Source organism: Dromaius novaehollandiae, chromosome 20, assembly GCF_036370855.1.
Source record: "Dromaius novaehollandiae isolate bDroNov1 chromosome 20, bDroNov1.hap1, whole genome shotgun sequence".
Lineage (NCBI taxonomy): Eukaryota > Metazoa > Chordata > Aves > Casuariiformes > Dromaiidae > Dromaius > Dromaius novaehollandiae.
Window position 1 is genome coordinate 4,274,094 of NC_088117.1, and position 27,164 is coordinate 4,301,257.

Here is a 27,164-nt window from a genome sequence, read left to right on the forward strand (position 1 = left end):
TCCTCCTGGAGGAACGTGGGGCTTCCCACTCCCACGCCTGGCCCTGGCTGTCCCTCGGATGAGGATGAGGATGCTCCCCAGGGACTTCACCGGGCAGGCATTTCCAGGAGGGTGCCCTTTTTAAAAATTTTTTTTTTTTTTTTTTTTTTGGCTTGATGGTTGCTAACTGTGGGGGAGGACACAGCTGCCAGGAAAGGGGCAACTCTGCTTTCTCATACATCTATGCTGCTGAGTCTGAGGCACTGACGAGTGGGATGGGAAAAGCAGGGACAGGCAGCGACGTTCCCACAAAGCCTGGGGAGCCTCATGAATGGGCACCCGGGGCGGGGGAATGCCTGAAATGCCTGAGGGCTCAGAGTTACTATTTTGCAACCACTCTGGGAGGCAACAGCACTGCGCACAGCACCGCTCGCCCGGGCACCCGTGAGCATGGTGACACGTCTGTGCACAGCAGCGCGGGCGTGGGCATGACACGGGGCAGTGCAGGCGCGCTGGGCATGGCGAGAGGGGCGTTTGCACAGCAAAACACGGGGGGGGGGGGCACAGCAAAAGAGCCTGTGCGCAGCGGGGCAGGGGTGGGTGCAGAGGTGCACACGCGTGTGCACGGCGCTGAACATGTGCGGGCAGCAAGGGAGGCGGGGGCTGCCCCCCCCCCCCCCCCCCGGCAATAGCCACCCGCTCCCCGCCCCGGGCCGCCCCGCCCCGCCGCACTACAACTCCCGGGGCGCCCCGCGCCGCGCGTCACCGCCGCCGCCCGCCCGCGCCGAGCCGCGCAGCGCCCAGCCGAGCCGAGCCGAGCCGAGCCGAGCCGAGCCGAGCCGAGCCGAGCCGAGCCGCGGCGGGACGGGACAGGACGGGACGGGACGGGACGGGACGGGACGGGGCGCACCGGGACGGCGCCCGCACCGCCGCGATGCAGGTGAGGCTGCGGGGCCGAGGGCGGAGCGGGCAGCCGGGCCGGGGCCGCTGCACGGGGGCGGGGCGGGGGGAGCAGCAGCGGAGGCTCCGCGGGCTCGGCCGCCCCGCGCATACTCACCCGACGGCGCGCACCCCCCCCCACCCCCCGGGGGGGGGTCGCCGGCGGGGGTCGGGCTCACCCGCCACGGCGTCGCTCCTGCCGCCCCACCACCACCTTGGGGGTCCTCGGCCACCAGGTGCTCCCCCCCCAAAAAAAAACCCGAGGGCGAGGGCTGTAACCCAGCCGCGAGGAGGGGGCTGGGGCCCGCGGGGCTTCTGCTGCCTTAAAGTCCCTTAAGCCGCCGGTGGGAGCTGAAGTCCGGCCAGTATGCTGTTACTCACGGGAATTTGGGTTAACAGCCATCTAACTTTTAACTAACGTCGCCACAGCGTGCAGCTGATGTCCTTGTACCTCGTAAGACGGGCAGGGAGGGGTAGCACGTCCGGGAACCCCTGCCCTGCTGCTTCGGCCGCGGCTTAAAACAAGTCGTTAAAGGGACCGGCGGGAGGAAGGCTGATACCGCTCTGCCTCGCATCCAAAAACCGAGCTGGCCACTTCCTGCCACCATCCCATGCTCTCACTTTTGATTTACAAGAAACCGATGTGCTTATCGCGGTTCTGCCAGTTCCTGTCGAACAAGCCGCCCCGTGCAAGAGTTGCCGTGTTTGCTGGCTGCCGCGGGTCACCCCAAGCCCCTTGGCGCCGGCCCCGCTTGGCCTCCGGCGAGACCCTTCCTCCTCACCGGCTGGGGCTGGGGAGGGGACATGTCAGCCCGGCTGCTTAATTTAAACCAGCCCTTTGCAACTCTGCTGCTCTGCGCCCCCCTCGCCGTGCAAACGGTGGCGTTTAGCGGCTGCAGCTGCCCAACGCGTGTTGCCCTTCCGCGCCATGCGTCTCCCCGCCAGCGGCCTCCCGCCGGCTCCTGTTTTGCCCCGTGCTTTGCCTCCGCGGCCCGCCTAGGCTTGCGAGAGCGCCTGCGAGCAGAAGGAGCCGAGCACGTGCCGTGGTGTTTGTCTGCGCCTCGCAGCCCCACGCTGCCGCATTGCCGCCCCGGCGGCTCCCCCTTCGCCTACGCCGAGGCTGTCACGGGCACGGAGCTACGGCGGGCGTTGAAGTCCTGTTGCACACTTTAAATCCTCTCCTGAAGCAGTCTTGCTTCATTTACTGAGCTCAGCCACAGGCGGCTGTTGGCAGCTGCCGTGTCCCAGCTGCTCCCTCGGCTGTGGCCCTGCAAAGCGCGGCGGGCGGCTTGCATGGGGGCTGTGCCCCTCCCTGGCTCTGCCCCAGCAGCGTGGGCTCGCAGGAGCCTCCTTGGGCGTGGGGCCACCTCCCCAGGCCAGAGCCACTCCCCATACAGGCTGCTGGCTGCCATCGCCGGAACGATGTCCAGCTATTAGTGCTTTTTTGCAAATTTGAGGTCTGCTTTATGCAGCGAGTCAGGCTGATCCCGAGGCGCAGGGCCCAGATGTCCCAGACAAACCAGAGCGTCAGCCTCCCCGTGGGATGCACCAGCCGGGCGCTGGGGCTATGAGCCAGCATGGCACTGGCTGCGCAGCTCCACCGTGGAGGGACCAGCCCGGGGTGCTCCGAGCAGGCGGTACCCTTCACTTGGTAGCAAGGAGGGACCCCAAACTGCGGTGGATTAAGCCATTCAAGGGCTCTGTTGTGCACAAGAGCAGGTGCAGCGTAGGCGTTTTTCCAGCAGCCTTGTTTACATGTATAAATACTTGCAACGTGCCGAGGAGACGCCTCGCTCGAGCCTTCGACAGCTGCCTGCTGAATCAGTGCTGCGCGAGTGCCACTTGCACGTTGGCGAGGACAGGAGCCGGTGCCTCTGCCCCATGTTCCTTGGTCTGTGGGCGTACCTTGCAGAGCAGCAACCTGGCAGCTTAGTTCGCCTCTTGCAAAGGGGGATATTTTTTAGGACTTAACCCTCTTGGCCTTCACGTGCCGTATCTCGCACAGCTGGATGCCCGCCGCAATCGCTGTGGCTGTTGTTTCCCTAAAATTGCATTATAGCATCGCTTTAAGGACAGTCCACGTGGATGCACTGCTGCATAACAGCAGAGCCTAAGGTTGCTGGGTGGGGGTTAAGCCTTGCTCCCCCCACCCCGGGAGAGGCAGGCACCGACTCCCGTCCGGCTCAGCCCCCGTGGCCTTCGCCAAAGAGGCCTGGAGGGATGTTGCCCCAACCTGGCTGCTGAGCCAGCAGCGTGCCCCGCCAAGCAGCTCTGACCAGCGCGGGACCAAGCCGGCTCCCCGTCCACCTAACAGAGGAGAGGAGTCAGGGGTCGTTGGCCCAAGGAGCATCGTTTTGGCCTCACAAGCGCACTGGGTACCCAAAGGCACAAGGCTGAACGGCCTGGCCTTGCTCCAGCGCTAGAGGAACTGGCTTCGGGCTGCAGCAAGATCATCAGCAAATCACTTCTATTCCTGCTTCCCTAAAACAGTGCTACCTCCTCATTGCACAGCCTTGGAAATCAACGGCTGAAGCAGGCAAAGGAGAAAAGTAGTCTCGTTTGAAGGCTAATTATCATAAATCTGTTGCCAAAGGAAGCTTAAAAGTGTGAGCTGATTGCACATGCTAATATACTTTGGGTAATGCATGGCCAGAGTGTATAATGAGAGACCGTTTGCAGCATGAATACCTCTGTTTATTGGATGGTATTTCTGGCTTAGGCAGGTCCCGTAGTCTCTCATGCACGTCTGGCTCATCTGCTCGCGTCAGTAACTCTATTGCAAAGATCTGTATTGCAAAGGAAAGGTAGTGCCTCTGTCAAGATGACTAACTTGGACTAGGTCTGGCAGAGAAATTCCTTCTAGGGGGAGGGTAGGATTAGAGAGCCTCCACCACCACCTCTGTGTTTTAGCCAGAATTAAGTACAGACCTGTGCTGAGACCTCACTAGGATCTTTACATGGAGAGATTTGCCAAAGGGAGGATAAAAACCTAGAACACGTTTCTGTGGCAAAGAAAACAAGAATTGGCAGTTGTGGCCTCAGCTCTGTAGGTGGTTTAGCTAGAGAAGAGCCGTGGGCTAATACTTTCACCTCCTATTTCTGCATGATAAATCTCTTTTCACCTTCAGACACACTGTAAAATGGTTCAAAACAGGGTTTAGTCACAGACTGAAAGCAAATAGCGCATGCACGTTCTTAACCTTCTTAAAAGCCTGCTTCGGGTCATTTGGATACTTCCTTAGACCAGTCTCAAAAGAGAATCCAGTGGTGCCACTGGCCAAAGGGGATTTGATATCTCTGTAGGTCTTGGGTAGACCCCAGGTAAGACAGAACAACAGCAGCCTTATTTCTAGGTTGGAGAGAAACACCGTTGGACCGATACCTCCTTTGCCAGGGAGTTTTCCCTGGAAGAGCCACCTCTGTCCTGGTAAAGTCAGGCAGTTGCCTATTTGGCTTCAGATGAAGTAGCTTGTCAAGGCAATGCAAGAAAAACTTGTGGAAATAGAGGCACTCACAGGGTTCCTGGGCTTCTGCTTTAACCTCAAGCCAGTTTTGCTTTAGGCTTCAGACAGCACCCGCCAGCCTCTGCGTCTCTCCCACATACCTATCATTTCAGGCCTTCTGAAGTCCTAACACCATGTTAGGTAGTAAAGTCTTGGGTTCATGTCGCCAGGAAGAACTCTGGCTTTTTCTTGCCAGCTTAGACATATGCTGAAAGAGCTGCTGGAGGTACAAATGGTCCTGCTAGAAGTCAAAGTAAGCGTTACCATGCCCAGTTTGCATGTCTCTGATTTTCAGGCAGCTCAGCTGACCGACCTCTGCTGAGGAAGGTGTGTGCACATAGTAGCATCTCCTCGCCACCAAAGTTCCTCATCTGATTTCAGGAATTGGACAAAAATTGCACAATTTGGCAAAACCCCAGTTCACCATCACCACCCCTTCTGGCCCCGTCACGTCCCCGTGCCTTGTTCTGGCCAGCAAGGGAGCCAGTGTTTTGTGTGTCCCACCGCAGCTGCGGCACGGCCTCGGGTTTTTCCCACCCTCCGTTGTGGGCCCGGCGCTCTCCCCTGCCTGCCTGGTCTCACAGAGAAGAGCACCGCCCTGGAGACCCTTCCTACTCCTGGTCACCCAAAGGGCAGCGGGGTCGCAGGCTCAGGACAGGCTATCCAGGTGTGCCGAGCGGAGCAAGCTGGCTGCCACCTAAACGCTCCCAACCACTGTTCCTTCTTTGAGCAATTAAGTTGATCGACCCTCCCAGTAAAGGCCCCCGGGGCAGATAGGTTAGCCTTCAAATGCATGAGATGGGGCAGAAAATAAGCAACATGCAGGTTTCACGGCTGCGTCAGCTTACTTACAAAGCCCAAGCATTACCTACAGCCTCCTCCTGCCCCGAGGCTCTTTTGGGCTGGATTGGCACTCATAAAAGCTTCAATGCTGACGAGCGCCACGGGCATCGGCTTCCACGTTCCCCATGTGCAGCTCATTACGGTGATCTGTCTAGGCCTGGCTTTTTGCAGTGGGAAGCCGCTGCAGCAGAGCTGCTGGTTTCCAACACGCCCGGAGAGCCCAGCGAGCTCCCAGCACTCGCTTCCGCACCCCTGCGCGAGGCAGCGTCGCGGCCTCAGATGCTCTCCGAGACCACGCGCAGCTCAACGCCGAGCAGCACTGGGATTTGCCCTTTGAAGTTCTCAGCTCAAAGAAGCAAACCTCATTTAAAAGAAAAAGGGGGGGAAAAAAAAAAGAAGACGAAACCTTGCACTGTGATTCAGCAAAAGTTCTCCATGTGGTTTGTGAGCATGAAAAGGCCAGTCCCTGGGTGGGAATGCCAGAGCTGCAGAAGGAGAGCAGACAGCGATGGTGCAGCCTGGTATGTTGCTTGGCTATTTGCTCCTGGCATGGGGCACCACCTCCATCACCTGGCTCATACACAGGCAGTTTTTGGTTCACACTTCTGACCACATAGTTAAGGGACCTCCTCACACCATGTAGCCACACACTGGGCTTCAAAAGCAGTTTTGCACCATGGCCTGTCCTGTTAGAGATAGCCAGGGTTAGGGCCAGATTGGTATGAATGAATAGAGGCTCCCAAATGCCAGGCTTTGTGCTGGATACAAGGAACATGTTGCTCCGAGTCTCTTCATCTTTCACCATGAGTCAGTTACAGGCTATGAGAGGTGCTGGTCTCAGCCCAATGCGTAGGGGCTGTGCAGCTGCAGGAGCCAGGACAACAACCCTTGGAGAACAGTGGGGAGGTGATTGCATTGCCCAGCTGAAGATCTAGGAGACTCAGGCCCAGGTCCTCATTTTCCCCAGCGTCTGGGCGACAGTGAGGAGCTCACGTAGCAGCTCTGCTCCCCTCGTGCAGAGCATGGAGGTGGTGACGCACAGAGCGGGGTGGAAACAGCTGCTGGCGAGGAAATCCAGACACAGCCCAGCCCCTGCTCGGCCTTCAGGCACCTTTCCCGTCCGGTAGCCCAGCTGTTGATAAGCCGATGTCCCCCTCTACTGATACAAAACACTGAAAAAAGCTGCTGCACCACATCTGCTGCTTAGTGTGCTTGCAACGCAAGTCTAGAGTGGGAGCTCGGCAGCGCCCGAGGAGGGGGACACTGCTGCTTCGTCATCCTAGCCTCATCCCTTTTCTCCACATCTCTTCCAGATGGTCTTCTTCTTCTCGGACAAGGTGGTGCTGCTCTTTGACTTCTGGAACGTCCATAGCCCCGGAGGTAGGCCACGAGCCCCGGCGCGGTGGGGTGAAAGGGCTCTCCCCGTGCCGTCATGTGCCCAGCGAGGGGCCCTCCTCACCTCCCATCAGGGTCACGGCAGGTGCTCCCCGGTGCGTTGGGATGGCACCAAACGTAACTCAGAACTGCAGGTCCAGTCCTGCAAAACCCCGAAGGAACGAGAAAACCTCCTACCCGCAAAATGTATGCAATCCTTTTGCTAATGAAAGAAATGGATTTTCAGCTGAGGCTAAACTGTTCTTTCTTTGAAGAAAATAATGATGTTGATTAGTTTGTCCGCTCCAGAATCTAATTAAGCTTGGAAACCAAGTCTCCCATTCATGCAATGGTGTAAGAAAGTCTCCGCTTCTCATTTCCTTTTGTTGTTTTTTTTTTTAAACTTTTCTCCAAAAGTCGTATGTTAACTCCTATATTTGTGCTGAGTTTATGCAAAGATATTTTTGCTTGTTTTCCAGAGCAGCCTTCTCCCCAGACACATCTTAGAAACAGAGAGGGTGGTGGCTCGGATTTGGCTACATACCCTGGTTTCCAACACCACAAACCTGCTGCCTGTTGCTCTGGCCCAGTCTCTGATCTCAGGAGTGCCATGGGTGCCTCCATTCCCTCCATCCTACCCAATGACTTGCCCAAGTGCTCAGTGCTGGATCCCAGCCCCACCCCCCGGTCCCCTCACCCTGCAGCGCTGCGTGGGAGGGTCTTATCACACCATGCATTTTGGAGGACCAGGCTGCCAGAGCCAGCTCGCGCTGCTGCATCCCCTCAGACTCACCTTGCAGCCTCCGTCCAGCGGGCGATGGGCAGCCGAGGGGTTTCTCTCTTGCAGGGATGGTGCTCTCGGTGCTGGTCATCCTGCTGCTCTCCGTGCTCTATGAAACTGTGAAGATTGGCAAGGCCAAGGTGCTGCGCCGGGCGATCCTGGCCATCCCGCGCAGCCTCAGCCAGGAGTCCTTGGCGGAGCAGGACGAGGGGTCCAGCGACTCCAGCCGCACGCAGCACGGCACCACGCAGGGCAGGTAACGCGCGCCCGGGAGCGGGCTTTCGCCTTGCTCGCGGTCCTGTGGGCAGGGACCAAAGGGCTTTATCGGAGAGGGAGCTGCCCCAGGAATTTTTCTGCTTTATTAAATGCTCGCAGCCCCTCAGTAGCCACCGTGGGCACAGGGGGGAGGACAGGAGCACTGTGTCTGCGCGGCCCAGGGACAGGCACTGCTGCGCCACTGCACTGGCTCAGGCACACCAAGCAAGGCTGGCCCAGGACTCTCCCTTCCAGCACAAGCTGTTTGAGTCAAGGCCTGGTTTTTCGTTTTGTATTTAATCCCAGACGCTGCCTGAGGCTCCTCTTAATGCCAGCTCGTTAATAACGTGCTGCTTGTTAATTCAGCCCTTAGAAATGGATTTCTATTTGCACTGCCCTTTGCAGCCTTGCAGTTTGGTTCCTGGGCCCTGATCCCTCTCTGCACACTGCAAACAACCTCCCGGGCGCTCGCGGCTGCCCGCTGTGGGACTGCATGGTCCCCTTGCTCACGGGGCTTTGCTTCCTCCCCAAACAGGTGGTTTCTGTACCACGTCAGCCAGACGCTGCTCCACGTGATACAGGTGGTGGTGGGTTACATGGTGATGCTGGCTGTCATGTCCTACAACGCCTGGATCTTCCTCGGGGTGATCGTGGGCTCCGTGCTTGGTTACTTCGTGGTGTTCCCACTGCTGAACGTGGGCTAGACGGGCTGGGAGCCGTCCCCACGCCACCGCGGTGGGGAGGCAGCCCTTCTGCTGAGAACATGGCCGAGGACGCTGGAGGACTTGCTCAAGGCCTCCACCGCAGCAAGTGAGCCGAGGTCAAGAGGAAATGCAACGTCATGTCTTCTACTTTTCTTAAATAGCTGCTGTCACTTCTGCTGGGTCTGTCCTTGTCCCCTTGCTGTGCAGAACAGCAACCCAAGGACCTCCTGCTGCGACCCTTGCTCCCGGCAGGACTGAGGTGGGGAGGGAGGCTCAAGGGGAGAAGAATCCCAGCTGAACTGCCTGCCACTGCTCTGCTGCACTGCCACGCTCCCTCCCCACCACCCACGCTGTCCTCAGCCATGTGGCTGTCCCCATCTCGGGGACCTTTAGCTGTGGGACAGAGGGAGCAGCTCGGGGTGCAGGTTGAGTGGAGTCGAGCTGGGGGAGCTGGGCATCACCCTGCCCACCCTCTTCTGAGGGAGTTTGGTTCTGGTTGGCTCTTGGATGCTCAGTTTATCTTTAAAAGATGCTCAGGGAAGGAGAAGCTTTGGGAAGAGGCAAGAGAGGGGATATGGCATGCCACCATCCCCCTGCACAAAGTGGTCCTGCCGCCAACCCCCTTCACACTGTGCCTTTTGGGGTCCTGGAGAACAAGCCATGCGCAAGCAGGCCCAGATGCACATAGCACTGCGGGCAGAGAGATGGGTGGACCCCGACTCACCTCTGCACCTCCTTTTTAGCACTTCAGGGATTTGGTCAATGTAGCCGAAGATGAGCTGCCGTCGCTGGTGCGTGCGCCTGCACCGACGCATTCAGCATGGCGATGCCGATGCAACAGACTGCTGCTGGGTGCCTCTTGCTTCTTTCTAGAGACGCCCGTTTTAATAAAAGCACCTCGACACTTTGGCTCCTGGTTTGTGTTCGCGCTGTGTGGATGTCACCTCCAGAGGTGCTGCAGGGATGCCACAGACGTGACACACCACCCAGGTGGTGCTGGCCCCAGCAGCATCCCCCCAGCAAGCGTCTTCCCCTGCGTAACACCCTGCACCTGGGGTGCTGTTCCCCCCCCCCCCCCCCGGTGGGTCCCACCACAGGGGTGCCCATAGGTGAAGCCTTGCATGAATGGCAGCCATCCCACCACAGCGCAGCACGCGGGAGCTCGTGGCCTTGGCCACTTTACTCCCAGCAGGCTTCGGGATTCTGCACAAAGCAGCCCCATTTGCCCTTGGATGGGTCTTGTGCGAGCCCTGGAGCTGTAGAAAGTGCCCCCGATGCCATCCCCAACCCTGCACCTCCATCTCACAGCCCTGCGCCAGAAGCGAGCCGTTCAGGAACAAGCAGAGTCTCCTCTGACTTTAAATAAAGCTTTTTTTCCTTTTTATTAATTATTATAAGCATATTTTTAAACATTTGTATAACATTCTTAATAAAATATCTTGGAAGAGACAGGTTTTTTTAAGTTCCCAAAGCAAGGCACTTTGGGGGGGGCCTCCCCAAGTGGTTTAGACTGGGCGTCCCCCGTTCAAAGACAGAAACGGCATTTAAAATACACGCAGAAGTCGAGGTTATCTGCAGCAGGGGGGAGAGCCGGGCTCCCGGTCCGTACTCTGCACACACAACTGTGGTCTCAGCAGCCCACTCAGTTGCCAAGTCCTGTCAACTACCTGTCACATGCTTTAGCTGTATCTACATGGAGTTTGTGTCCAAGCACCCTCTCTCCTTCCCCCACTTGTGAATCTTGCCCTTGGCAGCAGCCCCGGGGCGAAGCTGCTCCAGGGGCAGAGCCGTGCCCTGCAGTGCCCCACCTGCGGCTGGTGACGGCCTGAAAGCCCTTTCCAGGAGCAAAGCTTTTTGTTCTCTCTGCGGTTGGAGGACATTTCACCTGGTCCCCAAAGGGCAGAGTGCAGCACACGGAGCTTTGCCCGCACAGAGAGGTCACTGGCCCATCCTATAAGAACTACCAGCTGCTCCGTTTGGGCTCCCTAAAGCCTGCTGGGCCACAGAGCCGGCTGCCTCCTAAATGCTTTCCCCAACCTCTAATAAAGGCACCATGTCTTCGCCCAAATGCCACCGCAGATGCCAAAACCTGCAAGCCACAGAGGGCCCAGGAGAAATCCGTCTTTGGAAGATGACAGGGAGCTCCCCTGGATGAGAGCCACGATACCGTCCATGGAAAGGCTGCATACCCCAGCCGAGAAACGCATGGAGCCACCGAACCCGGGGCCGCCCACGGCAGCCCAGTCCTAACAGGCAAGGCTGGAAAAGTGGCACTAGTGACACCTTCCCCCACAAGAAAGCTTTTACGTTAGACTTCAGTAGCTGCTAGAAAACCCTAGGTGCAGTCCCGCTCCCGGGAAAGGGCAGCCTCGGCGCAGGGGGCTTTGCTGCCCACCGGCTGCCACATGCCAGTGGCCTGGCCACCTCCCACGACGCTCCTAGAGCAGCAATTAAAGCTTGTAAGCGTTGCTGTTTCACCAGACGCACTTCTCCCTCTGGCCCACACTTCCACTGCTCTCCTGGCCTCCTTCACGCTCCCGCCAGACCTCTCGTCTCCCCTGATCACTCTACAAAGCCTCTCACTCCCCTACCAGCATCTCCAGACCCCTCCGCCAGGCTTTTCATCTACCTCCTGCAGCCCTCTCTCCCATCAGCGCTACTTAAGGGAGAAGGAAGTTGTCCATGAAACTCCCTCCTTCGGGCATGGGTGCTTCAGTGCTCCCCGGCTAGCTGGGTCCAGGAGCATCCCTGCTGGGCTGCCAGCGCAGAGGGGCTCCCAGGAAAAACCTCATGGATTTGGGCAGGGGAAGAGCCGAAGGTGAGCTCCTGCCCATCCTGGGGTGAGGGACAGGGCTGGCCCCGCCAGGGCCCGGCGTGCCAAGCAGGCCGTGTGGCCAACCAGGGTAAGACGCCAGGCACCTGGGAAGCACCCTGCAAAGCCAGCCCGGCCCCAGGCTCCCGTCCTGCTGCCGAAGAGGGTCTCGTTCCCACCTCCTGGCAGCCCCCAGCACCGGGGCTCAGTCGAGGGATGTGGATAAAGCATCTCTGCAGTAGAGAAGAAGAAAATAACACAGAAGGTTAAAGCAGAGTGCAGAGGGTGCCCTATATTGAGCTGGGGGCCTCCGGGGAGGACCCCCAGCCTGACCCAGTGAGACCACTTGGTTCTGGCCAGCCACACAGCAGCGGAGACTCCCTCCCCGGTTAGGCAGTAACATCTTGGTGTTTCCCATCCCCTCCCTCTCCCAGAGCGCTGGGCTCCAACCCCGAGAACGCAGTAGGTCCTAGCGCCGCGGCCGGACCAGCCTACAAGCATCCCCACCCTCCCCCCAAGCCCCCGGCGTCACCGAGGCCAGTCCGCCCTTGGCACCCCGGGACGTGCCCGCGTGGGGGGCAGCCAGGCTAGAACTCAGTCTGCACCGCCTCGCCGCTCTCCGTCGTGCCCACGCTGCCCGCGGCGGCCGGCTCAGCGGGCTCCAGGCTGTGCTCGCTGCCCAGTGCCGACACCTCCTCTCCCGTCTCCTTGTCGCTGGGTTTGTGGCTATCCGCGTTGGCCTCGTGCTCTGCTGGCGAGGGAGAGGGCTCGGGGAGGGACGTGGGCGCTGCGGGTGCGGCACGGCGCACCCCTGTCCCCGTGCTGGCTGGGCCCTGGGTGGTGGCAGGGCGCGGGGCAGAGCTCTCTGCAGAAGTGGCTTCCTGGGACCCTTCCACCACTGGCTCCTTGGAGGCACTGCTCTCCTGGGTGACGATGGTACCGTTCGTCAGCCGTTCCTCTGCCTCGACATCAGCAGGGCCCGCGGGTTCCTTGGGAACCTCCTTCTCCAGCATTTCCCGGATCTCCTTCACACTGCCAGGAGAGCCTGGTGCTGCCTGAGGGTCCGGCTCCTCCGGCTCATGCTCCTCCTGGGAGGTCTGGTGCATCAGCACCTCGGTGCCTGACTCATAAGGCAGGGCCCCCTCGTCGTCTTGGATGACCGACACCACTTGCTTGGCCCTGCGGCGCTTGTCAGCGGCCGGCTCAGCATCGGGCTGGTTGCTGTACTGCTCTCCCCAGTCGATGGGGATGCTCTCGCCCAGCAAGTGGAGGTTGGGATCGCTGTCGTGCATCACCATGCTGTCGCGGTATAGGTTGTGCTTCCTCTGCACGGCCGCCTCCTTCACAGCTGGGACAGAACAGAGGGAGGCATCAGATGAGCTGCCTACACAGGGCAGTGCTTGAGGGGCCCCTGCACAGCCCACAGATGGGGCAAGGTCCCTCCTGGCCTTCCCAGCATGCAGGGTGGGTGCAGGAAGAGGTACAGAAGCTGGGTGCCACCTCTGTGGCTGGCTCACAGCCCAGCCAGTGCTCAGCCCAGGCAGCTGTGGCCAGCTGCGGTCACTGCAATGAACTGAATGGAAGGAGCTCAGGGAGAGATTTTGGGAGCACGCAAAACGCATGCAATGTCCACAGGGGACACAAAGGGCATGGAGTAGCTGGCAGAGGGAAATGCAGCTGTACACGGTGTGAGAAGACAGAGGCAGGGAGCCCCAAGTGCCTCGGCATGGGGAAACGGGCAGGACTTGGCAGATGGCCCCAGGCAGGGAAGGAGAGAGAAGGCAGGAGTTGGGAGGATGGAGTGAGAGTTTCCACCAGGCCTGGACGGGGGCAGTGCGGGGAGGAGGCCAGTATAGTAGGATGGATATGAGCTGGATGAGTATTTGGCCTGCCCAGAGGGAAGAGAGAGGACCTCATCTTCCACTCTTGCATCTCTTAGGAGGGGCAGATCTGAAACCACTTTGGAAGTAGGGGACCAAAAGGACCTGCAACACAGGACCCGGCTTTGGGCACTGAAGCAGTGCTGGCAGCAATACGCAGCCAGACACAAGGCGTCTGTCCCCAGGGATCAGCACTGACTGGGGAGCAGAGCTGTGCTTGGCCCCATCAGCTGGACAGAGCCCTGGCTGCTCACCCAGCACATGGATCTCCTGCTCATATGGCTCCCTGCACAGGCCCTCCAGAAGCTCCAGATGCTGCTAAACCCAGAGCTACACAGGCTCAAAAACACTCGGCAGCCTCTCCACCCAGCATCTGCTAACCACACCAGGCTGCAGGGATACTGGAAGCCCCACACGTCCCTCCCCAAGGCAGTGCAGTGCTGAGCGGGGTCCAGGCTTCCCCACCACCCTGGAGCTGCACGGCCCTACCTTGCATGATGTCTTTCATGACCGACTGCAGCACGACCTCCTCGTAAGTGTTCTCCACGAGGATAAAGCTGGCAAAGTCCTCAAAGATCAGCTCTTGGAACTTGGCTAACTCCTGCCGCAGAGAAGAGGCGAATCAGAGTTTGCCTGCACGGCAGATCCAGTGACATCCACCTCGGAGCCTGCCCACAAGGCTGGGCTCTAACCCACCAGGTCTGGGGAACACCACCTTCCCGACAGGCATGGCCACAGCCTTCCAGCTACCCCAAAGAACAACGGGCAGCAAATCTGTGTTGGTCGGGTGCAAGGTGGGGGTGCTCTGAAATGAACCATCCAGGCATTCCAATTACCTGACTATATATAGTCTTGTTAAATCAAAGCTGCTTTCCCACCTCTGACCAACTCAAGCCCAGTGAGGTGAAGGAAGAGGAAGAGGTCAGGCCCATCCTTGGAGACAGAGGGCTGCTCAGCCCTGGTGCCCCTCCACAGTGGGGTCCTCTTTGGCTCTTACCCCCTTGCAGGTTGGTGCCAGCTTTTTCAGCAGGAAGGGGATGGTGATCTGGAGCAGGGCTTCCCTGAAGAACTTCTTCCGCACAGTGCTGCTGTCGTAGTCGTATTTCTGCAGGGTGAGCAAGAGGGCAGGGTCGGGTTAATGCCATGGGGAACCGTGCTGGCAGAGGCAGCTCGTGGCTCTCACCTACAGCCATGCTGCTTCAAGGCTGCATGTTAGCAGCTCCAGCTGCACCGGTGCATTTAGGAACCACGGCCGGTGATGAGGCCCTGATGGAGCAGCCCGAATCACAACACCCGGGATGGTCCCCAATCCATTCTCACAGGAGTGCGTGGGTTCCTCCGCCTCTTGCCCTCCCATCCCTTATCTATCTAGTTCTCAGGGGCATCTGAGCCAGGCAGCACCCGGATACTCCATCTCTCCTGTCCAGAAGTGTTTAGGTCATTGTGAAACTGGAGCGGCTTTTACATTGACATATGCATGTGGTCAGAGGGGATCAAAGGCACCTGGTTCCTCCTTGAGGCTTTCCTACCCACCTGCCCCAAATCTCAGCAAAATATATAACAGTCTCAATACACAGAACTGTTTTCTCAGAAAACCTCTGTTATAATCAGAAATGTGACTCCTGATCTCTTTCTCAGGCTCCCACCCCTCTGATGAAGGCCACCTCTCAAGAAGGCACCCATCCACTGCAGGAACAGCCCACGATCCACCACCCTGCCACTTTCCTGCTCCCCTCACCTTGAGCACCCGCTCGAGGATGCGCTGGATTGACTTGCACAGGTCGTCTTTGCCCTGAAGCTTCCCCACCTCCTGGTGGAGGAGGGTCTCGAATGTGTGCACAGCATCGTCCATTTGCTATGACAAGAGACACGCTGTCAGCACTGGGAAGGGACCCCAAAGGTGGCCAACCACGATGGGGGGGGGGGAACATCCTTGAAGCACCATGATGGCAAGATAAGCCTTTACACTGGCAAGGCCCACAACATCCTGGTGTAGCATTTGTACCCTCCACCTTGAGGACCACGTGGGGAACCAAGAGGGCTGGGCATCAGCTTGGCACCCTTGGCTCAGCCACCTTCAGAAAGCCCTGAGCGCTATGGCCTGGTACACTGATACCAGCCTGCTCACCAGCATCTCCCAGCACCCACGTGCATCTTTGGGGGATGCTGGGTGCCCCCACCACCCCTGGGCCCCCAGACCTGCCCCCAGTAGCAGTCCTGGCCCCTTACACCAAGGGGTGCTGCTGCCTTGACCACCCAAAAATGCTGATGTCAGGGAAGGAGGGTGCCAAAGCTGGTCCACATCCCCTCTCTGGATCCTGCTCCAGGTTTAGCTGGGCCTCGCCCCATAGGTGCACTACTGGCCTTGCTGGTGCCAGTGGGCTCAGAGACAGGCCAAATGGGTCAGTGGTGCTGTGACCAGTTTCTTTGCCCAAGGGTGGGCACCAATGCCACACCACGAGGCTGGCCCACACTCTTGTACATCCCTGGGCGCTCTCCTTGCAAGCAACAGGCTCCCCTGCTTGTGCTCCAGACCAAAGAGGACAGTCAGGGCTGGCACACGCCATGCAGGGCAGCTGGGTGCTATGGCATGAAGAGCACTCAGATGGATACACATCCCAGTCAAATCTCTGCCTAGGCAACTGGAGTTTGACCAGCCTGGTCACCACATACATGGCTCACCACTGTGCCTCCCCTCGTGGCTTCCCCAGCCCCTCTGCTCTCAATCCCTAGAGAGACATGGGAGGATGACACAAGGGAGGACCACAGCTGGTCATCAGGTGAAGCAGCTGCTCCCATCCTACCTGTCTCATGTGGATCTGGGCCCTCTGCTTGAAGACAGATGTGCTGGAGACATCAAACCGTTGCTGAAGACCCTCCAGTTTCAGCTGGTCCATCTTCTCATAGCATGACTGCATCTTGACAGGATGGAAGGCCAGGTGCGAAAGCTTCTCCATGTACTGGGGACAGAGCCACAGCTCAGCAAGCAGGACAGCCTCTTTGCACACTGGGGGCCATCCCCAACACCAGGCACAGCAGCCTGGACTGCCACGGGTCAAGCCCATGTCTCCAGCAAGCCGGGGACCTGAACCTCTTTGCTGCCGGTAAAGACAGTCCAGCAACTCTGGGCTCCTTCACCAAAGCTGTAGGTGGACATCGGTGGTACAAGGAGGTCCTCTGGGACCAATAAGAAAGCAGAGGAAAGGGTGGAGGTTTCTCTGCTTATGGCTTAGAGAGGCAATAGCACAAACTCCTCTCCCTTCACCACCCTCCATACTTGAGCCCCCCCGTCAGATGGGCTGGGTCTTGCTGCATGACCTGGCAACACTGTTCCCACCTTCTAGGAACACTTCTCACATCTGCCAGCACTGCCAGGGGGCTGTGGGCTTCACCCCTATGGGGAACTGTATTTTCTCTGCGCTGGGTCCCACAGCCCATCCTGCAGCGCAGTTCTCACTGGGCAAGGCAGCAGGACTGCCCTTCTACTCCCGAGCCCTGTCCTGACAGCCACCAAGAAGCCTCCCCAGGCCTCACCTCTGCCAGCTTCTCCGGGCCGCCCTCGTTGACGACGTTCATGTTCATGTCCGTGACCTCCTTGAAGAACACCTCCCGCACCTCGGCAAAGCCCTGGCTTGTGGGGGTCATCAGAGCCTCCAGGATGGAGGAGATGTAGGGCTGGACATGGTTACGGACACAGATCTCCGCTTTGGGGAGGACGAATGCTGGGCAGAGAGCAGGGGTAAGAATGGCAAGTCTCCTCCTCTGCCCATTCAGCTTGGAGCCCTCAGACAGCCCAGGCCCTAATCAACCTAGAGCAGAGGATCTGCCCCCTCTCCCCAAACCCTTCTAGGAGAGGATCAATCTGTGCCTCCCCCCAGATTTACATGGAAACTCAAGGTGTTCTTGCAGATGACCTTCCAGTCCATACTAAATCTGTTCCTCCCCCACTGCTCTGGTTTGGTGGTCACTGCCCACCTTGTCTCTCAACTTCTGGGTCCCTGCTCTTTCTGCAGCCCAGAAATGCTAACCTTGTGCAGGCACCTTGGCCACTCCAGCTCCTGGCCTGTCCTCCTGAGGCTCTAAGCTCTGCTCTACTACCTGATCCCACTTGCTACGCCAACAGGAGTTTCCACCCCAGAAACAGCTGCATATTGGTAAAACAGTTTTCACATCATACTGGCAACTGTTCACATATACACAGCCCATCTGTGCCTGCCACAGCCTGGAAGAGTTTGGAAGACCCTCTCCCTCTAGGGCCGTACCTCGGATCTTGCTGGCCAAGTGCTCCTTTGAAGTGATGATCTGGTCCATGTCTGTACGGATGGTGCTCTCCATCTGGGGACGTTCCAGTTCACATTTGGTCACTACTGCATCATACTGGGTCTTTGTCTGGTCATAGACCATCCTGTAGACAGCATCCGAGATCTAAAGAGACAGACACCATCAGCACACCATCTCACGCATCCTGCTGCAGTCCGGCAACCATCGCCTTTAGCTTGCCTATACGTAGCGAGATGCAGAGCCTTCACCATTGCCCTGACCAGACCCATCCTTGCAGCCTGGCAGTAGGTCTTCTAGGTCAGGGACTTCCAAGCTGGGCAAGATAAAGCCTCGAGGATGCATAAGTTGCTTCTAAGTGGTACCTGACCAGCACAGAGCTGGGGACCGACACCATTGGCAGAAAGGGCTGCAAACCTGCCCTGCCTCCAGCAGAGAAAGGTCAGGGGATGCTACAGGTCTGCGTCGGGGAGAACCCGGGCCCATTTGAAAGCTGTGGATTGAACTGAGCCCAGCAGAGCCCAAACATTCAGTAGTTCCGTGTGGTCTTGTCCAAATCCAGCCCTGAACTCAGCCAGCAGTTTGGGGGCTGTTACTGATGCATGTGGTGGTTCTGGACCCGCACTGAGCCCAGAGAAGCACCCCCAAAGCCCCCGCAATAGCCACAGGTATGGGGACATATCCATGGGTACTGCGGGAACTGCACTCCCAGAGAGGATGCATCCCTGCTGCTACACACCGCTGCTCCTGCAGCACAGCACCCTTCTCCATTCGGACATCAGACATGCGAGTTTGCAGTTAGATGCCAGACAAATCCCCCAGATAAAGCTGGTCCCCAGCAGAGGGGCCCAGAGCCTCCTCGCACTCGTCACTGACTGCAGCAGCTTGCTGAGGCTTCGCATGAGTTTGCAGCCAAACTCCGAGATTTTAGGGCCGGCAGGAGGCAGACCTGTTCCTCCCCTCCGTCTCTTGGGCTCCCAAGTTTTCCAGCACTAATCCAGAGCTGCACTGTTAAGACCAAAGCTACTAAAAGGGCAGCGTTTGTGTATCTTTAGGCTGCTACAATGGAACTTTGTTACGAGCCTCGCAGAAATTTTCTATTGGCTTTAAGCTTTTAATAGGCAATTTTGAAGAGCACTTGCTCTTTTGCAAGGTTTAGGGACTGGATTTAGCCTGTGCTGCTCTAAAAATGGCTTGCTAAATATAGCTGAGACAGGCCGTGTTGCTGGCTTTGCCCGGGGTGTGTGTTTCCTAGCGCTCGCGTCCCTCGCCCAGGGGACTTGCTGGCACCGCAGACGTGTGTGGCGGAGCTGGCGCGCGGAGAGGAGAGGGAGGCAGTGCTGGAAACGGCTGTTTACACTGCCACAACAGGGAGCTTTTAAAAACTAGCAGCAAAGAATAAGGAGTGCTTCTTTTGCCGCGGCCCGGCGAGGGGGCGAAGCAGGGTGTGATGCTGAGTCAGCTGCCGGCAGGAAACCCGGCAGGCTGCGAGCGCCGAGCCCTGGCGCGGAGAGGAGGAAGGCGTGCTCACCAGCGGCCCCGGGGCCAGCCCTGCCTCCCCGGGCATCCCGAGAGCACAGCCAGCCACGGGAGGGAAATCCCATCTCCCCTCCGTCCCGCCAGCCAGGCTGCTCCCCTGGGGCCGCACGGACATCCCTGCATATCCCCGGCCACGGCTGCCCTCTGAGCGGCCCCTGGACCTCTGCCGCGGCAGCTCCCACGCAGCACGATCCCGCACCTGGATCCAGGTCCTCTGCCGCTCCTGCACCTTGCCCTTCAGCCTCGGACCGATGGCGCTCTTCAGCTCCGGGACCAGCTCCTCCATCACCAGGTTACTCAGGATCTGCGAGGACCAAGGCGGGGAGCCATTAGTGACCCCGACCTGCCACCCCATCTCCCATCCCTAGAGCCACCTCCCGGCTCGGGGCTGGTGCCGGGCCAGGGAAGGAGATGGGCCCTCACCTGGGTTTCGTTGCCGCACAGCATGTCCCAGGTGCCGTACTGCTCCTTCGACTGGCGGTACATGCGGACGGCGTCCGTAAAGGCTGGGGCCTCCACTTTGGAGTCCTCGGAGATCCCTGGGGGAGGACAGCGAATGAGTGAGTAAGGCAGGGAAAACGGGCCTCTCTGCGTGCCCCACGGCACCCAGGCCAGCCGCCCACAGCATCTCCAGCCCGCGATCGGAGCGTTCCCCGCTTCCCCCACAACCTCACGGGAGCCCGGGGCAGTCACCAGGGCTGGGCGGACCCGTGGCCAAGCCCCTGGCTCTGACCAGGCAGGGTGAGCAGCAGAGCCCCACTTTCCCCTGCCCCAGTCCCACCAGCAGCTGCGTAGGCTCCCAGTTTGTCCAGTGAAACATCACCCCAGAGCTGGATACAGGACAGGAAAGCACCCAGGAGCGCAGGCTCGGCCGGACCAGGGGGATCAGCGAGCCTCAACGGCGAAGCTGGACCAAGGGCTTGGCAGACTGGGGGCTCAGTGAGCCCCAGAGGTGCATCAGGACCTGGGGGCTTGGGGAGCCCCCACAGCACAGCGGGACCAGGGACTGTGCAAGCCCCGATGGTGCACTGGGACCTGGGGGCTCAGCAGGCCCCGACAGCACGGCGGGACCAGGGGCTGTGCGAGCCCTGATGGTGCACTGGGACCTGGAGGCCCAGCAAGCCCCGACAGCACGGCAGGACCAGGGGCTGTGCGAGCCCTGATGGTGCACTGGGACCTGGGGGCTCAGCAAGCCCCAACAGCACGGCAGGACCAGGGGCTGTGCGAGCCCTGATGGTGCATGGGGACCTGGGGGCCCAGCAAGCCCCGACAGCACGGCGGGACCAGGGGCTGTGCGAGCCCTGATGGTGCACGGGGACCTGGGGGCCCAGCAAGCCCCGACAGCATGGCGGGACCAGGGGCTGTGCGAGCCCTGATGGTGCACGGGGACCTGGGGGCCCGGTGAGCCCCGCTGGCGTGGCGGCACAAGGCTGCTTGGAGCAGGCTGGAGGAAGGGAGACCTACGGGAAGTGGGGCAGTTTGGGAGGAAGAGGAAAGTGGTTGAAAGGACCCGGGGATGAGTCACGGCCAGCGCACGGTTCCTGGAGCCAGCCCCACGGGGAGGCGTATTGTGCTCCAGCCGGTTTCACTCCCACCAAGATTTCATTGCCATGATTCACCGCGGCATGGCTCATGGCTCAGCCCACGGGGGGCTGGGGCCACCAGCACGCAAGGGGGGTCAGGCATCCCCCCCACCTTCCCCGAAGGGCTGCAGCCTCAGCACGATAAAGCCCAAGGGGAAACAGGACCTGCCAGGAGGAGGAGGCAGCATGCTGGGGATCCGCTGTGATAAACTGGAGACCAAAGAGAAGAGGAGGAGGAGGAGGAGGAAGAGATGGGGCCAACCTTTCCTGAGCTACTTCACCACGTGACAACTCAAGCTCAATGACAACGGGGTGGCAGACAGACAGGACAGCCTGGCTCAGCAGAGCCTGTTATTAAATGCCCCACGCACACGCCTGCCTCGCCCCCAGCCCGTCTGGGGTCCAGCTGCTGAACCGCGCTCCAGCCAGCCAGGAACGGTCACCGCTGTGTAACGGCAAGGTTTGAGCCCGGGGGCAGAGGCTGAGCAAGCGCAGCCAGAGCTCGGGATCCCTCGCCACCCCTGGGCTGCAGCAGCCGCCCGTCTCTGCCCCACGTATGCTGGGGCACACGTGAGAGCGAGCCCCCTTGGAGCAACGACAGCGAAGGCACGAGGCACGTCCCCATTAGCCGTGTCTACAGAACAGCGATGGCTCAACGCGCGAGATCGCCCAGCAAGCTGGAGCAGACGGCACCTTAGGGAGATGCGGCCAAAGCTGGCTTCTCCCTTTCTCAAGGAAGGCAAGACCCCTAGGTTATCTAGGAGATCTTTTCCAACATACGCAGATTTCTCTAAGACGATTATATTTAACTCTAAGCCTAAGCAGCTTTTCCTAAGGGGCAGCTTAATATATGGGGGGGAAAAAAAACAGATGAGAAAGCTGAAGTCTGACCCTTTCTAAATGCTCGGCTGGCTGGAGCGTGAGCCAGAGCAGGGCCGTGCCCTCGGGAGCTCCTGTGGTGAGCGGCGAGTGCTCATCCTGCAGCGGCTCCTTGGAGCTCGTCTCCAGCTCCAGGCACAGTGTCGGTCCGGGCAGGACTGCCAGCCACGGGCTTGACCCCACATCAGAGCCACAGCAGCCATCCCACGTCCACTGGGCCATGCAGAAAGCAGGCAGCACTGGCCCCGAGACGCCGCCTGGTCGGCGCTGCCGGCAGTGGGTCGCTCATCCTCGGTGTGGACAACAGGATCCAGGCTGCGGGGAGCCGTCCTTGTTCACGTGTCCTGCCCCACCGATAAGGGCTGGGGCTGCCAGATGATAGCATTTGTTGCAAGAAACCACTATACCATTTCAAAGGGCATGTTTCAAGCGTTTCCTTATTAATATATTGCTGATAAAGCACTGCCCCGAGCCTGCCTTGCCTGGGGCACGATGCAAACGCCCAAGCCTGGACCCTACCTTTGCAAGGCTCTTAAGCCACCAAGGCAACGGCGTGACGTGTGCCAGAAATACCTAACACCAGAGAGCGATGTTAGACCTGCACCTTTTTTTTAAAGTTGACCCCGCTCAAAACAAAGGCTAGTCTTGTCTCGCTGCGGGAATGGTGCTGAAGACAACATGCGAGTTCAAAGCCACTTCTGCTCAAAGCACAGCTAAGCTGGGCACCCTGCCCGCAATAAGGGCAAAGAGCCCCAGAGGCCCCACCAGGCCCCAGCACAGGGAGCGGCAACGAAGCAAACAGGGTGGGCGCTGCTCCAACCCCACGTGCTGGTGTCATGGTGCCGTTTAGGACAAGGGACCATTTCAATGCCACGGGACCAGCCAAGGACAGGGGTATCGCAGGCACCCGGGCCTGGCTGAGGGTGAATCCAGGCTTGGTACGCCCTGTTTGAGTAGCAGTGATCCTCCAGAGCCAAGGAGCACGTGCCACGGTCCCTAAAGGATGCTCTGTTACAGAAATACAGCTGCTTAAAAAGGCAGGTGAAAATTCCCACACTAATCACAAGCACGGATAAAAACAGAAACTCTAAGTTTGAAAAAAAAAAAAAAAGAGAGAGAAAACAAACAAAAAAATCTTTCATTGGATTTGAAACACTATCTTCAACCTCACAAAACAATGGCAGGCAGAAACCTGTATTTTAAAAGGGAAGAAAGATCTCATGAAGAAAAACAGTCCGTAAAAGTCAAAAAACCCCACCAGAGCTGATCCCTTCCTGGGAAACAGCCCATTTCTGTAACTCTTTCCATCTCAAATTCAGGAGGAGGAAAAGTAAGAAAAGCAATTTAACAGCACAGCTCCTGGCTGGAAGCAGGGACTGGCACCGGGGAGCCCCAGAGCCAGTAAAGGCCGCGAGGGGCTTCCCAGCAGCACGTCTCTTGTTTTGCCCACTGCAGAGCCTGGGCAGACAGGGAGGAAAAGGGGGTTAAAAAAAAAAAAAAAAGTCAATAAATCATCTCTGTTACTATGAGAGACTGATTCCTCCTTTATCAGGAGCTCCCAATTAGGGGGGGGGCTATAAATGCCACTTGCTCTGCCCGCTGCCCCAGCGACTCTCCCTTGGCAGCGATGCGCGGGAACGCAGCGGCCCGGGGACCGCAGCGGCACGCAGGCGTGAGCGGCACGCTGCCACTTTGCTCCCGGAGCAGCAGCTCCGGGGCTGCCCCGGCTCCCAGCAGCGAGGCACGCGTTGGCCCCGAGCAGCGTTCCTCTCCAGCGCCGTCCTACCCAGGAAACTCCTACGTGCTGCCCTGCCCCACCAGAGACACCCTGGCCTCGTCCCGGCAACGACGGCCACAGCTGAGCAGGAATATCACGTTTTTCTTGCCAGAGGATCGACGACACGGGAGGCCGGGTCTGCCTCCGCCCTGGCCGTTTGGGGCCCGGCATCCTCCCGCCGCCCCGCCGCCCTCGCTGCCACCCTGCCCGCTGCTGCGGGGCTCACGGCTGGCGCGGCAGCACCCTCGCAGCCCACCCGCCCATCGCTGGCGGGCAGCCTCCACCGGGACAGGCAGTGCGGATGGCCTGCAGAGCATGGGAGCAGGAAGAGCAGGACGGTGGCTTGGAGTTTCAATGAGTTAATTACCAAGTATTTTCTGGCCCAGGGTGGAAAATAGTCATTAGATGGCACTGCGCTGGCACCTCTCAGCTGTCTGCAGAAAGAGCTGGCAGCCACGAGTGACAGCCCGTAATTAAAGCCGGGCAGCCCCGGTGCTCCGACCAGCACCGCGCTCTTCGGGGAAGCGGGACGAAGCCTCGCACCGAGACTGTCCCCCTGCGGGCCCAAAGTCTGTCGGCTGAAGGACTCCCCGCATCCTTTCCCGAGCAAGACACTCGCTGCGGAGGCTCCCACCACGGGTGCAGGAGAGGGCCATCCCCTCCCCACCCAAGTGCTGTCTTTCAGGGTCGCAGCCCCTCTCCATCACCCGGCACCGAGCTCCCCGCACGTCACCCGCGCCGCCTCACCGTTGTTGCAGTGCCGCACGCAGTCCTGGAAGACAGCCCGCCACTTCTCCTGCTCCTTCCCCGTCATCACGCAGAAGTAGTAGTGCCGGGAGTAGGGGTGCCAGAGGATGAGGGGGAACTGGGTGGGACACTTCAGGATCGGGGTGTTCCCGGACTTGGGTGTCGTGCCTGCGGGGGGAAAGGACACTTTGAAGAGCAGGGCTGCACTCCGGGAAGGGGAAGTTGCAGGACCTGCAGGATTTATCTATCGTGAGCCCCGCGCTGTGGAAACCCGCGCTGCCAAGTTGGACGCTGCTCGTATCGCGCCAGGCCAGGGCTGGGTTACAGCCACCAGGCAGGGAGCGCTGGGGGTCCCAGTGCACAGCCAGCCCTGAGCACTGGGGAGCACTGGTGCTCCCAGGGGTGCCTGTGTGAACCCGTGTGCCCTCCTGCCTTCCCACTTGACATCCTCCTGGAGCTACCACCTCCCTGACCTTTGGTGAATAGCATCTGGTTGGCCTTGGCATCCATTTCAAAAGGCAGCTTCCTCAAGGGAAGACCTACAAGCACATCTTTAAAATCTCTCCTCCCTTGGCCCGATCAGAAGTGATGTGGCTCATATCACCTTCTTCTGGTCAAGGACCATCCTGGGAGGCTGCCCAGCAAAAGGGCAGTGCTGACAGCTCAAAACCGAGGGATGGCTGCATCCTTCCCATGAAAGTGCAGCCACTGACCACAGGGACACACGCTGAAAGGTCCCCTTGGCACACGCCGGGGCTGGCCAGGATGCCTGAGGGCTTCCCCTGGCTGCCACGTGGTAGAGGGCAGAGGAGCGGGGAGCCTTGTTCCCAGTCCATCTGGCATCCCTGGATTTTATTAGAAGCGGAGTGTCCTGACGGATGCAGCCACAAGGGAAGGGAGTGCAGACATCTGGAAGACTTAGCATCTTTATTGAAGGAAAAGCCAACAAACTCAAAGCAGATTTCCTGCTGGGGAGTTAACAGGGCTCTTCCTCAAATTGTCAAGGTCAAGAGCAGGCTCGCGGGAACAGGAGGATTTGCGCCTCAGCATTTGCAGGACAAGGGTCCTTTCACTGTGATGGATCGGGATGCACAGCTCCCTGGGGCTACTGGAGACGCAGGACATCCTGCAGGGGGGACACACGAGACCCCCTTGTCTCCTCCCCAGAGCAGAGCTGGCCCACGAGTCGTCCCACGGGCCAGAAGAAGTGCAAAGAGCCTAGCTCCTCCAAAAAGCAAATGGCAAGTGAAACAGAAAAACCCATCACATAACCACGTCGCTGCTTCAGCCCTCCTGGCCTGACCCGGCAGTGTTCTGCTGCGGTTTTGCCCAGACTCGCAGACGGGCTCCTGCCCTGGCTCCAGACACAGCCCCGCTTACGGTGCGGGCCAGGATGGGTCTGCGCAAACGCTTTGTGGCAGCGCTGGGAGGCCACTGAACTGGCTGGGTTTTGGAGGAAACATCTCGCAGCGAACACAAAGGGCTCTCTGCCCTCCATGAGCTGTTTCAGCAGATTCCTGCCTGGCTCCCTTTGGGCTGCCCCGTCCTTTTGGAAAGGCATTTACGCCTCTGTTAACACCACCCAGGATGTGGTCGCACAGCGCAGGAGGAGCAGCATCCCCCCGCCTCCACCCCGAAAGCAGCGGTGGGCGTTTCAGAGCCAGCCATTTCCACTGCTCCTTTCTCCCCCATCCCTCTTACTCCTTTCAGCAGGGAAAACTCAGTGGAGCAGAGAGACACCAAGAGCAAAGAGCTCCCCGCTCTCATCCCTTAGGGATGCACAGCGTCCAGGACATGGGCAGCGCTGGCTGTGGGCCGGCATGGGAGCACGGAGGAGCCTCAAGCTCCAGCATCCCTCCTCACCCAGCAGGAGATAGAGGCCACCTACCAGGCAGGCTGCTGTTAACCAGCTCCAGGTACTGCTCGAGGGAGGTGAGGATCTTGTAGCCAGCACTGTTCACCAGCACCCGGGGCTGCAGCACTCGCTCGTAGGCCTGGGGGGGTGGGGAAAAAACAGTCGGTTTTGGGGAGGACAGCTGGGAGCACAGCCATGTTGCCACAGCCATACCAGGGTCCGGAGGGGGGGTCCCACGGCGTTGTGCCCTTGCCCAGGAAGGCAGGGCTTTGCTCAGATGTCTGGAGGAAGCAGGCGAATCCCCAGCTGCGCCAGGCGCTGCACTTCAGCCTGCTCGGGCTGGAGCGTGGGAAGGGCCCGTGGAGCGCAAGAGCTGTTTGAACAGCCTTTGCCAAGCGCTCCTTGATAGGAGATCTGCTTCACGAGGCACGTGAGAGCCCACATCAAAACCAGGCTGCCAGCAGGGTCTGGGTTTGAGGACGTGACCTTGCTGAGCAGGCCCTCCATGCCCCCAGGCAGCCAGCCACCCTGTGAGCCCCACAAGCAGGGAGTGAGATGAAGGGCCGCCAGCAAACCAGAGCAAGGGGGACTCCTCACCAGTTTGTTCTCGTACAGCACCAAGCCGTAGTTGTGCGGGACCACGCAGAAGCGGTTCCTCCACTTCTTGTTCTCCTCAATGTACTGGAAGAGGTTGCCCGAGTAGATGACATGGTCCTCCAGTGGGACCTGCAGGGAGATGGCACAGTGAGAGCGGGCTGCAGGAGGAAGAGGAGGGGAGCTGGGGAACAGAGGGGACTGTCCTGTTGGGTGCTGCAGCCCTGCATGGGAAGGTCAGCACCCCCCACCTCGTGCATCTCAGAAGGATGGAGGGCACGAAGCAAGGTGTGTGGGCACCAGAACTTGGCCACAGGAAGGCCTGGGTATGTTTATGGTGGTTTGGCTCCTCTCAAGGAGGCCTGGGGTTTTCTCGGGGAGGACTGATCCACACTACCTGTATGCTGAAGGTCCTTGAGCTCCTGATTGGATTAACTCCTAATGCATCTTAAATTTAGGTGCCTAAATAAATGCATCTGTGACTCAAGACAAGTGTGGAGGATTACTTCAAGAACAACCCTAGAAAAACTCTGAGCGGCTTCTCACATGTCAGCAATCAAGTAACACGCACCATTTTCCACTGGAAATCCAAAGTTCAGCTGGACGTGCCCCGAGCAACCTGATCTAACTTGGAGATTAGCCCTGCTTTGAGTAGGAGGTTGTACCAGAGACCTCCAGAAGTCCTTTCCAACCTAAATTGTGCTGTGATTTATGCTTGGGGAGGGAGGTAGCTTGCACATTACTGCTCCATAGTGACTGTCAGCCTGAAGGTACTGCTGGGGTATGTGTCAGCAGCAAGCTGTAGAAAGCAAAGAATCAAGTCTGCCCTAGCATGCTACCTA

General features: G+C 59.1%; 2 protein-coding genes across 2 annotated transcripts in view; one reads left to right on the plus strand and one right to left on the minus strand.

Annotated features, from left to right (window-relative positions):
* The first annotated feature begins 730 nt into the window (after positions 1 to 730).
* Positions 731 to 9,287, plus strand: SLC31A2 (solute carrier family 31 member 2). The gene is made up of 4 exons (XM_026113834.2): positions 731 to 919; positions 6,578 to 6,644; positions 7,486 to 7,675; positions 8,210 to 9,287. Exons 1-4 carry the CDS (start codon positions 914 to 916, stop codon positions 8,376 to 8,378), a joined length of 432 nt encoding a protein of 143 aa, XP_025969619.2. The 5' UTR covers positions 731 to 913; the 3' UTR covers positions 8,379 to 9,287.
* Positions 9,288 to 9,731: 444 nt separating this feature from the next.
* Positions 9,732 to 27,164, minus strand: part of NIBAN2 (niban apoptosis regulator 2) — a 51,685-nt gene continuing 34,252 nt past the window's right edge. Inside the window, exons 3-14 of the mRNA XM_026113833.2 lie at positions 26,326 to 26,454; positions 25,762 to 25,867; positions 23,874 to 24,041; positions 19,311 to 19,426; positions 19,087 to 19,191; positions 17,333 to 17,495; positions 16,605 to 16,792; positions 15,875 to 16,030; positions 14,809 to 14,925; positions 14,068 to 14,175; positions 13,560 to 13,671; positions 9,732 to 12,538 (exon numbers count right to left, since the gene is read on the minus strand). Of these exons, the coding sequence (XP_025969618.2) occupies positions 11,778 to 12,538; positions 13,560 to 13,671; positions 14,068 to 14,175; positions 14,809 to 14,925; positions 15,875 to 16,030; positions 16,605 to 16,792; positions 17,333 to 17,495; positions 19,087 to 19,191; positions 19,311 to 19,426; positions 23,874 to 24,041; positions 25,762 to 25,867; positions 26,326 to 26,454 (2,229 nt within the window). The 3' untranslated portion in view covers positions 9,732 to 11,777. The remainder of the gene's footprint in view (positions 12,539 to 13,559; positions 13,672 to 14,067; positions 14,176 to 14,808; positions 14,926 to 15,874; positions 16,031 to 16,604; positions 16,793 to 17,332; positions 17,496 to 19,086; positions 19,192 to 19,310; positions 19,427 to 23,873; positions 24,042 to 25,761; positions 25,868 to 26,325; positions 26,455 to 27,164) is intronic.

What these genes read in the sequence shown, in the direction of transcription:
- SLC31A2 (XM_026113834.2), top strand. An exon ending in GAACGTCCATAGCCCCGGAG is followed by an intron (nt 6,645 to 7,485) that starts GTAGGCCACGAG and finishes TCTCTCTTGCAG; the next exon opens with GGATGGTGCTCTCGGTGCTG. An exon ending in CACGGCACCACGCAGGGCAG is followed by an intron (nt 7,676 to 8,209) that starts GTAACGCGCGCC and finishes CTCCCCAAACAG; the next exon opens with GTGGTTTCTGTACCACGTCA.